Source organism: Pinus tabuliformis, chromosome 7 (assembly GCF_031772625.1).
Source record: "Pinus tabuliformis cultivar Carrire ecotype Pingquan chromosome 7, CPIR1, whole genome shotgun sequence".
NCBI lineage: Eukaryota > Viridiplantae > Streptophyta > Pinopsida > Pinales > Pinaceae > Pinus > Pinus tabuliformis.
Window position 1 is genome coordinate 550226438 of NC_142293.1, and position 13694 is coordinate 550240131.

The 13694-nt window shown below is 32.6% G+C and overlaps 1 protein-coding gene across 1 annotated transcript; it reads left to right on the forward strand.

Moving 5' to 3' along the window:
• Positions 1-1948: 1948 nt before the first annotated feature.
• On the forward strand, positions 1949-6860 carry LOC149248535 (peroxidase 12-like). Its single transcript, XM_089456072.1, has 4 exons — positions 1949-2363; positions 4645-4839; positions 4936-5104; positions 6149-6860. The coding sequence occupies exons 1-4, from the start codon at positions 2100-2102 to the stop codon at positions 6637-6639; spliced, it is 1119 nt and encodes a 372-aa protein (XP_089312198.1). The 5' UTR covers positions 1949-2099; the 3' UTR covers positions 6640-6860.
• The last annotated feature ends 6834 nt before the right edge of the window (positions 6861-13694 follow it).

Genomic DNA, 13694 nt, shown 5'->3' on the forward strand with positions numbered 1-13694 from the left:
TCGCATGATGGGTAGATAGTTTTTAACTTCAAAGCTGCTTGCAAATCACGTTGGTTTAATGTAAATGGGACATATCGATATGAATATGCTTTTTAAAGTCAAGATACTATGCATGTATTCAAAGGCTCAACACGCGGTCAAACCAATTCACACCACCATTGTGTTCTGGTGACGCATTCTTCTTGGCATCTTTGAGGAAGGAACAACGGCCGATTTATGGTCCACAAATGCAAGGGTCCGCGGAGTAACATCGTCTCAAAGCCATAATATCTATCCCTTACTATTAAATAGATGAAAGAGATATTCAACTTCAGAGCTCCTTGCGAAAATCGTATTAATTTCTGTCTGAAGATGGTGCAAGAAGAAGCCCCTTCCAAATGTCAATGTCTATTGTCATGTTATTAATGTTTTTGAATGTAAAGATAATGTGCATGCTTTCATATCTTTGCCTGGTAAAATGTGGATATCGCATTATGGGTAGATAGTGTTTAACTTCAAAGCTGCTTGCAAATCACGTTGGTGAAATGTAAATGGGACAAATCGATATGGCATGTTAATCCTGGGTACATAGTTTAATAAAGAAGCTAAGAAACGTTTGAACTACTGAAATCCCTTTAAATCTTCAAACTCCTTGTCCCACAGTATTTAAATCTGTTTTGATATATGACAAGCTGCTCGCAAATGACTTTTAAAATCCTTTGTGGGAAATGGGGAAGAAGAAGCCCTTTCTAAATTTCTAATTTTATTATAAATATGCTTTTTAAAGTCAAGGTACCACACATATTGACCTTGCATATTAATTAGGGGTAGAAAATTTGACTTCAAAGCTGCTTAGAAATCACGTTTATAAGCGGGAATAAGAAGCCCTTTCAAATTTCTAATTTTATCATAAATATGTTTTTTAAAGTCAAGATACGATGCAGGTACTGAAATATTTTTTTGTTGAAAGTAGATAGAGTACATGCTCAAATCATTTCCATATGAAAGAGTAATATTATGAATTTTAGTTGCCAGCGATGATAAAGAAGCTGAGAAAACGTTTGAGCTACTGAAATCCCTTTAAATCTTCAAAGTCCTTGTCCCACAGTATTTAAATCTGATTTGATATATGACAAAATGCGTTCAGTGCATCTAGAGGATTAACAGAACCGGACAAAGTCAGGCGAGCTTGGCAAATGATCGACATAACGAATTTGACTAGTTAAATTCATTCATTGTGGTCTTATTTCTCACACGTCAACCCTTTCTTTAGTTGAAACAGGTCACAGTGTTAAAAAGAAAATAGAAAATTCAGGTGGATTCTGATAATGTTGGGGAAGTTTTTTAAAATCTGGATTACAGCTATCAAGATTTTAAATATTGGGTGTTTTGAATTTTGTGCGTCTCGAATTTTTTGATAACACTGAATCCATTATCATTATAAAAAAAATATCAGCTTTTCTTGATGGTGCTGAATCCATTAATACTATAAAAAATTATTTAAATATTTTGACAATTAATTTTCTTTAACTAAGTTTTAGGTAAAAATGGGCACTCCTGAAATTGTCGCCTGTTATTCATTATACAGTATGACGCAATTTATTACATTATGACGTAAGGGTACTGCCGTTTCTCCAGATTGGCTGGTTTGGAGGAAAGAAGGATGGTGGTACCACTGACATGGACGAGGAAAGAAGTATGGTGGTGCCACTCACATGGATTTTCGGGTGTTTGGTTTTAGGTCGTTTTCAAATTTCAAAGCAAGAAGAAGCAATGGAAACATGCGTACCCACATTGTGGTTCAGGCATTCCAAAATTAATATTTGTCAAAACACGTGTGCCCACATGGCGGTTTAGTCATTTAAAAATTAATATTTTTGTCGACCAAAGGTATTGGTTTTTGTTCATAAATACTCCTCCAATATTTCCATAAGAGCAACTCTCAATAGAATTGTCTTTGGAGCTCTGAGAAGACGTTGGTAATATTTAGTTTCTCTTTTACTGATATCAGTTATTGATACCAACAATATTGTATTGAAATCGCCATAATTATTGGAATTGAAATCCTGTGTGGATATGTATTACAGGATCAAATGTCAGCATAGTTGCAAAAGAACACGATGAAGAACTACAGGGTTTTACACACCTTTAACCTTATTTGTGTTTTTTTAGTTGTTTCTGTCGCTATTATCTCTACCAGTGGATATGATATAGATACGGACGATCTGCCAACGCCTGTGGATGGGCTCTCATGGACGTTTTACAACGAGACCTGCCCAGACTTGGAGTCCATTGTTAACGCAACACTACAAGAGGTGCTGGAGGCCGATATCACCCAAGCTGCAGGATTGTTGAGAGTTCATTTTCACGATTGTTTTGTGCAGGTAAGCAAATATTTAGCTTCGTCGCTTACCTGGGTGCTTGTGAGCCTTGAGCCTGGAGATTTTAATTAGGCTTTGTCTCTTTTGTTCAGGTTATTTAGGTTATGAGCCTTGCTTTTGTTATACTAATATATTGTTCGTCACTTTCCTGGGTGCTTGTGAGCCTTGAGTCTCGAGATTTTAATTAGGTTTTGTCTCTTTTGTTTAGGTTATTTAGGTTATGAGCCTTGCTTTTGTTTTAAAAACGATATTGCGGATTCACTTAGTATACTAGATATATTGGATCGCGCTTTTAAATTTAAAGTATGTTCTTCCTTTTAATCTTCCCAAACTTGTTTAGAGAATGATATAAAGTTTTCAATAAGTCTTTGATGAATTTTTTTTATTAGTTAAGATTTATACACCTGAGTATGGAACAGCCTTATTATAATCTAAAGTGTATTTTGTAGGTATATATAGGTTAAGGTTTATTAAAAATATTATAAAGTGTATTTTGTAGGTATATATAGGTTTAGGTTTATTAAAAATATTATTAAATTATATATATAAGAATTGAGGTTAGATTATGAGTTTTGAGTGTGAATTAAAATTGTTTTTATTTGGTTAAGAGTTCATTTTATTCAAAAGATAAGGGAATTTGTTAAAAGCCCAAGACCAAAGGTATTTGGGTATAGGTTAACGACCCAAAATCTATCTAGACGCATCTTTGAGGATTGAAAACCTATCATGTGAAAATGTGGTTTTCCTAAAATAACAAAGATAAATCACCTTTTTTCTGAAATAACAGTGATAAGTCACCCTCAATTCAAGGATAACAACCTCTAGTAATTGTTCCTATTATTAATAGTTATCATAAGCTTTCCCAAAAAAAAGATGTCCAATTTATTTTAAATTTGAATATATTTACAAATTTTTCTAATTAAAATGTTTTTAATAATCCCATATTTTAATATATTTAAATTAAATTACATTTTTAATATATATTTTATATATTATCAATATTTTTCCAAAAATTTAATAAAATTCATAAATAAAATTGCTTTTACTTCTATCCTAACTTCTCATTCTCATTGGATGTAAAAAAGCATATTAAAAGCGGAGAATGGAAGGAAAGTTTAGTTCCTCATGATAAATTTTACTACTATTTAAAAATAAATTACACAATATTTCCTTTTTATTTTAAAATATTATAATAAAATATTTAAGATACATATTTTCCTTTTAATCGAATTTGATAAATATATTTTTATTGTATTTTTATTTTATTTATTTAAAATATAAATAAAAATATATATATATATATAAAATTAATTAAAATTAAATTAATGTTATGAAATTATATATTAAAATTTTTTCAAATGATTCTTATTTTATATTAAATATATGAGATAAATAATTCTTAGTCTTAACCAATTTATTAAATTTATAAGTAATATTATTTTTAACCAAAATATTATATATAGTAGATTATATTAATTGTCGAACAAATAGTATCTTTAGCTAATTTATTAAATTTATAATTTCTTTTAATTATTATTATTTTGATTATGAATTTTAATAATTATTATGGTTTATTAGACTATAAGTATAATTTTTTGTAATTATTATGATGCAGATTATAGATTTAAAAAGTATAAGTATATATATATATATGCTTCTTATATTTGATTTTCTCCAATATTTTATTTATACGAAATCTCACTACATATAAAATTTATTGTAAACATCGTTTTGTTAAATTTATAAAGTGTGTATATATTGAATTTTGTTTTATACATATTTATATCTATTTCTATTGAAAAATTATACAGAATATCTATACATGTTAAATTTATTGGAAAAATTATACCAAATGATAAATTTATTGTAAATATCTATACAAAGTTATCTTAAATTTGTACATGTTTATATCTATTCCAGATAGATTGCAGATTTTGAAATTATGCATTTATCCTGATTTGGAAGATTGGCATTTATCTATGTTGCTAATCGACCCTATACACTTAAAACCCTCATTATTCGTTATGAATATCACCCGTCGAATAAAGAAAGGACAATTTTTTGAGGCAAAAATATCAAGAATAGTTTTTTCGAGGCAAAAATATAAAACATTCGTATACATAAAACCACCTTATATATCCTTCAACTTTCCCTTAGATGTAAAACATCGAATCTGAATATGAATTCTGAATTAGAATGGTTGATTGTTTGAATATTGCAACCCTTTACATGTTACATTTTTCTAAATGCTATGAATCTAATAGTGTTGCTCTTTTCTGGAAAGGGTTGCGATGCATCTCTGTTGCTGACAGGAACATCAAGCGATCCCGGTGAGCTGGAGGATACTCCAAACCTCACACTGAGAGCCACCGCCATCGCCATAATCAACGAAATCAAGACCGCTGTAGAAGCCAAGTGCAGCGGTGTTGTATCGTGCGCGGATATTGTGACTTTGGCTGCTCGTGATTCTGTCGCTATGGTTGGTACTACGCTACTTTTGTGCCATTATAATTTATGGATCTGCCGTCTCTGATGCAAAATTGCAATTGGATTGATGCAAATTGTCATTTTGAAGGCCGGAGGTCCGGATTATCCAGTACCGCTCGGGCGCAGAGATAGCCTAGACTACGCCAATTCAACGGTCGTTAATAACAGTTTGCCAGGACCAACTTCAAACTTAACGACGCTGCAGACCATTTTTGATTCCAAGGGATTCAATTTGACAGATTTGGTAGCCCTTTCAGGTTTGATGCTTCGACTCTTTAGTTTTTATTCTAGTGATACGTGATTTATGTAGATTGCAGAGTTTGTAAATATTTCTGAATCTGACTATCAAGATAAATAAAACCATTAACTTGACTTATGACAAATTCTGAAATATGCAATAAACACAAGAATGCCCATACAATTACATTCTATATCCTTACTCAGATTGCGGATTTCCATTATCCCTCTAATGACATACCTAGTAAAATGGTTAGGGCATCCTTCATTGAGTTTTCAAATATCATAGAATCTAAACTTATGGCAAGTAATAAGGTTCAACAATTGACTCTTGTTCATCTGATTGTGGAATATACACCATATAGCTTCAAAATTATGACGATGCATGTTATTTCAATTGACAATTTGAATCCTTTGCTGGGTACCTTAGTCAGGGAAGATTTTGGAATGTTCATTAAATCTGTAATTGAATCAGTTGATTTATGTGTTATAATTATTTTTGCAGTGAGTTTGGCCGTTGAAAATATGTATATTTTTTTTCAAAATTATAATTTTTTTTTTTTTAAAGTCAAGTCTTATTACTACATGTGGTTGAGGATGGGCTTCTTTAGAATGACAATTAGATAAGGAGGTTGTTCGGGTAGGCATGTTAAAATCCAGTCAACTTAGGACGGATGTGGCCCAATCCGGGTGACCTAGAAGGCAAGGCTGAGATCCAATGTTGCACTACACATGCTAAAATCCCGTCAGCTTAGGTTTGTTGCCGCCTAGTCAGGGTGACTTAGAAGGCAGGGATATTGCAGTACATGTGCTAAAATCCAGTCAGCTTAGAGTTGTTGTGACCTAGACAGGATGACATAAAGACCCCTAGGTCACAATTTCTCAAAACACAGGTCAACCCAGAAACTATCAACTTAACAAACAAACAAAAAATTATTATTTATTAAATTCAATGTGATAGACCTTGAAGATGAATTTTTTCTCAATATAATGGATATGGAAGGTGAATTTGAAAAGTAAAAGATGAGATTATTATGGTTACTTAATAACATGAAATGTTTCAGGTGGGCACACAATTGGTCTTGGTCACTGCACCTCCTTCGACAACCGATTATATAACATCACCACAGGAGACACAATTGTGGATCCAACTTTAAACACCACTTTCGCAAGCACTCTTTATTCCATATGTCCAGTGGTTAATGACACCGTCAACTCAACAAACTTGGATCGCATTACTCCAAATGTTTTCGACAACAATTATTACGTCGACGTGCAGAACGGTGAAGCACTTTTCACCTCCGACGCGAGTCTGTACACGGATTCCACCGACTCTGAAGACATTGTGAACAATTTTGCATCTAACCAGACCCTGTTCTTCGAGAACTTCATTCTCGGAATGCTTAAAATGGGGCAGCTGGACGTTTTAACGGGAACCGAGGGAGAGATCCGTACCAACTGCTCCGTTGTCAATAATGCTTCTTCATACTATCAACAAATTATCGAGCCCATCGTTGGTCCAGAGGAGCGGACTTCGTCTTCACAGTTCACATAAAACTTTAGTTGGTACACTGCATAGTTGATAGCTTACAATAAAGGATCATGATGTTCATGGCCTTCAGATAGAAATTTAGATATATCCATCTTTAAATAAAGTTCTGTGATGGTGCCATCTTCACAGTCCACCCACAACTTTAAATTGTAATTTCGAGCAACGTACGTTGAGCTTCTGTGTGTCTTAATTTTATATAAGACTGCTATTCACTATCAGGAAAATTATGTATTGAAATGTTAGGAAATTTATGTATTGGAATGTTTTAACATATTGCTCATTTTCTTTCAATACACGCTTTATATATTATAATTATCTGTATCTATGAAATAAGTTATTTTATAATATAAAATCATTACTAACGTTGGAATCACTTCCCATGAAAGACTTTTCTATCATAATTTTAGTTTTTTAATGTGAAAAATAAAATTCGTATGTGAAATCTTTTTTCCTTTAGAAATTTTGCAAAAGGCGTAGAAATTTTGTAAAAGGCGCTTTATATATTATAATGATCAATATCTACCAAGTAAGATGTAAACGTTTGTTGTAAAAGGTGCTTTATATATTATAATGATCAATATCTATCCCGTAAGATGTAAATGTTTGTGGTAAGTTTATTTTAGTTTTGAATCATTTTTAATAAATTATAACATTATTATTTTTACTTAATTTTTTAATTTAATTTATATATAAATAATTTTCAAATAATTATTACATAATTTAATAATGAATACCACTAATATAATAAATTATAGATTTATTATATGGCATGGAAATATGTATTTCTATATGGTACATTTTCATTAGAGAAATTATGAAATGAATGGAAAAGTATTAAAATAAACTATTTAATATTACTAATAATATTTTATTTTGAATATGAATATATATCTAGGAATATTCTTAAGAGATTTAATAAAACAAAATTATGAATAATCAAAATCATAGCTAGTAACACAACTGGGATCAGTTGGTTTAGTGAAATAGAAATCAAATATTAGTTTGAATATAGTTTGCATGCGAAAGAGAGCGAATACGATCATGGAGGAGAGAGTTTATGCAGGTGTCTCCCATGTGATTTTTTAGTCCAACATCTAGGGAAACATCGGAGAACTCAACCACATATCCGTCTGCCTTAACATCATTTCCGTAATCACTTTTTTGGTCTCAGCCGGATAGTCCCTTGTGCATCTTTATCATGAATCACAACAAGAGATCTCTGCATCTGTATGGTCTATGTTTAGATCCGGGTCGATCCTCCCCTCCACGAAATGTAGCTTTATCTCCAGATCTACCAAAGATGTAACAGATCCAGTCATCCAAAAGACCAATCGAAAAACTCTCCGGCCAGATTCAGAGGTCTGTACACGCCTTCGGTTTGTTCTACTCTGGATCACAACCCAAAATCGCAGAGAAGGGTATGTATGTGAAGCACTATCAGGAGCCTTGAAATCCCAAATCCATTCGTCATCCCTACCAGATGAAACACAAAAAACAATGTTCCAATCAAGCTGAGGGTTTGCAAATAAGGTCCTTCATTTGGAAAATTTCATATTCAGTCCTCCAAGCAAAATCAAGCCTGATCCAACATTTATTTTCAATCATCTTAGCTCCTTAGTGGAGCTTTGGCACTTGAAGTAGACATAACTTGAGTGCGACCCAAGGAAAAGCTTCCACGACTAGGATACGACAATTCAAGTAATAGATAGGGTATCGCTTTTCCTAGAACTATCAGATCCAGAACCTTCGGCAACATATCGACACCACTCTCGGACAGAACCACTCACTACTGATCTGAATCTGATTCAAATCTTTATCAGAATGCTACAAAGAAAAAATATGTGCAAGCGGATCTAAAAGGAGAGGCATATTCAAGAATTAAAGTGTGAAGTCCAGACTCATTTAGGCATATCAACACACATGCAAAGCTTGATTTGTTCAAGACAAATTTTACAGGATAATTGCACACTACAATATTATGGTATTGTCTCAGATTTGAGCATCATCCTCAATGTGAGATTGTGAGGAGGATGCTCCGGAACCAACTCAAAGGGTACAGGCTCTTTTAAAGACATGGTAAAAGGCAAGGATAAGGCCGAAACAAAACCAACACCACCTCCCAAACTACCTGATCCCTATATCGTGGAACAAAAATCCCAGATTCCAACCTTAACAGTATCATTGTGTTAGGTAAATGAGCTACATTCAAATTTCTATACTAAAGAAGCCATATGTAGATTTAATGGATACTGGCCTAAATCAGATGCTCTACACCATTGGAAATTTCTACATGGACACCAAATTTTCAAATTCATTGATGCTCCAAGGGGTTTTGTATTTTCAGATTCAACACAATTAAAGATAAGGAATATGCCAACAATGAGGGACCATGGTTTTGGGACAACGAAGGACTCTTCATGATCCCTTAGTTCCCATATTTTGATGCCACCACTACGGTGGTATCTAAAATACCTTTATGGGTCAGGTTACACAACCTTCCACTACACTTCTGGCGTCATAAAGTATTAGAAGGAATAAGGAACTCCTTGGGTAAATTTCTCAAGATTGATGTGGATAGAATTTTAAGAGGTTTATTTACTTTGGCCAGAATATGCATCAAATTAGATCTTAGCCAAGGATTGTCGGATTGTATTGTATTGATAAATAATAATATGCAATGTACGCTACCATTAGATTACAAAAATACAGTTTTTTGATGTCGTGGATGTCTATAAACAGGTTACCTTCATAGTGCCTACCCACAAGCTAAAAAGACCCCAAAAGAAACAAGAAATAATTCAAAAATCCAAAAGGTTGGCAATGCACTTATCTCCTAGAAGAAGAAGCAGAAGAAGAAGAGACAATATAAAATAATGCAAACAATGGTGTACATAACTTTCAGAACAACTCACAAAAGGACGAGATAGAACACAACTATGCCTGCATTCTGAGGCCCAACAACCCTCCACAATGGCATGAGTCGCACACATCAGGAATGGAAGTAATCGGCGACAAAAAATTCATGGATCAAAGGGATCACATTAGGAATGGAAGTAAGTGGCAGCACACAAATTCATGGATTAGAGGGATCACATCACGAATGGAATTAAGTGGCAACACATGAATTCATGGATCAGAGGGATCTGATTCTGACAAAGAATATCCAGCAAATTCAAAAGACAATCAAGTGTCCATTGTAACATCCACTAGTGGTTGGTGAAAGGTGGAAAATAAGAAAGGTTGAAAAAAGTACATCAGCTGTATTTTATAGTTTTCTTTTATGGATTCTGAGAAATCAAGATCAGATAATATGGATATGCATTTCAGCATCTACAACATGTAAATTTTCTCATTATGAATATATATCATAAATGAGAATTTTATCTTATATAAATCATTTTAAAGCTAAAGAATTTATTTCAAAATTTTAATATATATTTATAACGTTTATAAACGAGCATAAATCCATCTTAAATATGGCTTTAATATGAGCATAGAGAGATCAAATTTCTTCACATGCAAAATACAATATATGTTATTTTTCATTGATTCAATTGTATTTTTGAATGTTATATAGAGTATATATAGGACCAAATAAATGTCAATATTCATTGGTATCAAAATATTTTTATTGATAACTCACATTGAATATTTTTATGTATGCAACATTAAAATATTTTATTTTATATATAAATGAAGTTGGTCTCAACCTAAATTAGTTAACATAGGTTTTTAAGTAGTTTATTTATATCTCTAGTTGAAATATTTTTGAAAATTATAAAGTTTAAACATCTTAATCACACATTTTTTTTACTTCTAATTACTGTACGGAATATTCATTTCTTTTTATTATAGCCAACATTATTTTTCTATTTAGAGCATAATTTTTAATTTTTATATTTAAAAAAGGTAGTGTCAACTTGAGAGATTATAGACTGATGGAAGAACAAGCTTACACATCCCCTTATATTGGGTTGTAGAATGAGCCTCTTGGCTTCGGAGGGAAAATTAATTTTAAAATAGGTCTCATGCAATATTTTCTTTTGTGTAGAATAATAATTCTTGGCATTGGGTATCTTAAAGTTAAATATCTAACACTATGGTAAGGATTATAACTAGGAATAACTAGAAAAAATTTTAAAATATTTGTTTGGGTGTTCAGCATCGTGATTGCATGGGTTTAAAAAGGGAGGGGAAATATTCAACATTTTATAATGTGTAGAGGTTCATACACTCGAAAATAAAGGAACCACATTGGAGATAGATCAAATTTCAGTACCTTATCTCCACTTACCATGTTGATTCTTAAACTTTATTCATTTTACAAAAATGCATTTATTGACACTTACAACCGAAGAATTTGTCAAAGCTCAACAGTAGGTCAAACCAATTCACACCACCATTATGTGTTGGTGAGGGAAGGGGAAATGTGTTGGAAAGAGAGAAAGGAGAAACAAATATTTCACACAAAACACATGAGTTGTGGTTTTTCTATTCATCATAGAAAATTTGATTCTTATAATAAACCTGGTGAGAGGTATTTATACTTTTTGGGCTCTTTTATTCATTATAGGAAACTTGATTCTTACAATAAATCGGGTGATAGGTATTTATAATGACTCTTATAAAATAGCTCAACATGCACACACACTCTAAATTCGACTTCTCCCAAAATATAACTTAATTCGAAGTCAATCCACTTGAATCAGTTAACTCAGTGTCCTAAATTTAGCCAACTGTAGCATACATGAGTAATTACAATTTCTAATGCTCCTCCTTAATTACCACGGTATGACTTAACATAACTCAAACATGACTTAACTTGACTCAACATGACTTGACTATGTTTGTTAGACTTATAATAGAAATTGACTCAATCATCACTTAAACATGATTGTTGGCCCATGTCTAAGCTAAACTTACAATAACTCAAAACTTTACAATTTTGCATTTTCTTTCTCTTCTTCAATGTTCTATATCTTCCTAAAAAATATTTCATTCTTAAAACTTTCTTGTTATAAGCTCCATATTTCTTTACTTGCTACTACTACAATTTTTTTTTTGCTTTTCATGATTTTGTATTGAGCATAGTTTGAACTTATATTTTACCTAACACACCTGCAACGAGCATCCAAACCTTGTTTAAATAATCCTTTTAAAACATACCGTTTATTTATTTATTGTCTTTATGAACCACTTTCGGATACGAAACTCTTTATATTTGCGACAATATACGCACTAACAATGACTTACTTTTTTGACTTGGTTCTCTCGTCTTTTTCAAACAGAGTATACACCTAATATTTTATTCAATTTACATTGAACGAACCATTTTGACTTGGTTCTCTCGTCTTTTTCAAACAGAGTATACACCTAATCTTTTATTCAATTTACATTGAACGAACCATTTAGCCTCGAATCAGCTACGACACCGTTAAAACAATCTTTTGAAATTTTGTTGTCGGCTCTCCTCTCCGCACGCTGCCTTCGGATTCCGATGCAGATGCACCGATGGTGGATTTTCGGTTAGAAATAGTAATTAGTGGAGCTAGTTAAAATTAGAGAGTGAGTTAAGTGAGTGTTGAGTCAAGTTTAGTGTTGGATGAAGAGTTAAGTGCAATTCATATTTAGAATGTTTTAGGCAAGTCACTAGTTGGAAAAAGTTAAATACGATTTCAAGTTTTATGTGATCTAATAAAAAAAAGCCGCATATGATGTTTTGTGTATAAATTCATGTTTTGTCTACACAACCTTTCCATCACTTACTATCACAACCTTTCCATCACTTACTATCACCGGTGATTTATACATTATTACTCACACGGAGAGGTCCTTCTGCAAACTGTTGTTGCGAACTTTTTTACTCCTGAAATCCTTTGCCTCCTTGATAGTGTCGCTCAAGCTCCTGCAATCAACCGTAACAAATTTTCTCTTTGGGTCTTTGCATCCACTTGGATATTTTCGATACTTTTGTTTTAACCTTGCTTTGATATTAATTTCCTAAAAAAAAAAAGAAAAGAAAGAGAAACACAATATTTAACGCACAAAACACAAACTAACCACTAATCTTCTACTGATCATACAAAAACTCTCAACTTAATTACCCTTCCTGCCATGCTGCAAAGAATTGGTCTGCAAATTCAACATCTTATAATATTTAAAAGCACATAGAAAGACCTAAATTCAGAGGTTGATACACTAGAAAATAAAGGAACCACAATGGAGAGATATCAAACTTCAGCACCTTATCTCCCTTTACCAGGTTGATTCTGAAGCTTTATTCATCCTACGAAAATGAAGTTACCGACACCTAAAGACGAGGAATTTGTCAAATGCTCAACACAGGGTCAAACCAATTCGCACCGCCATTATGTGTTCTGGTGAGGCATTCTTCTTGGCATCTTTGAGGAAGGAACAACAGCCGATTTATGGTCCACAAATGCAAGGATCGGCGGAGTAACATCGTCTTAAAGCCATAATATCTATCCCTTATGATTAAATATATGAAAGAGATATTCAACTTCAGAGCTAGTTGCGAAAATCACATTAATTTCTGGTTGAGGACGGGGCAAGAAGTAGGCCCTTCAGTTTGACAGATTTGGTAGACCTTTCAGGTTTGATACTTCGACTCTTTAGTTTTTATTCGAGTGATACTTACGTAGATTGCAGAGTTTGTAAACATTTCTGAATCTGGCTATCAAGATAAATAAAACTATTAACTTTACTTATGACAAATTCTGAAATATGCAATAAACACAAGAATGCCCAGACAATTACATCTTATATCCTTCCTCAGATTTCGGATTTCCAATATCCCTCTAATGACATACGTAATAAAAAAGTTAGGGCATCCTTCATTGAGTTTTCTATTATCATAAAATCTAAACTTATGGCAAGTAATAAGGTTCAACTGTTGACTCTTGTTCATCTCATTCTGGAATATAAACCATATAGCTTCAAAATTATGACGATGCATGTTATTTCAATCCTATGCTAGGTACCTAACTAGTTAGAGAAGATTTTGGAAGGTTAATTAAATGAGAAGGGAAGATAAATCA

Bases quoted from the DNA above. Each gene is read 5' to 3' on its own strand.
- LOC149248535 (XM_089456072.1), top strand. From the start codon at position 2,100: ATGAAGAACTACAGGGTTTTACACACCTTTAACCTTATTTGTGTTTTT. The intron at 4,840-4,935 runs GTTGGTACTACG...GTCATTTTGAAG, and splicing joins CTCGTGATTCTGTCGCTATG to GCCGGAGGTCCGGATTATCC. The intron at 5,105-6,148 runs GTTTGATGCTTC...GAAATGTTTCAG, and splicing joins AGATTTGGTAGCCCTTTCAG to GTGGGCACACAATTGGTCTT.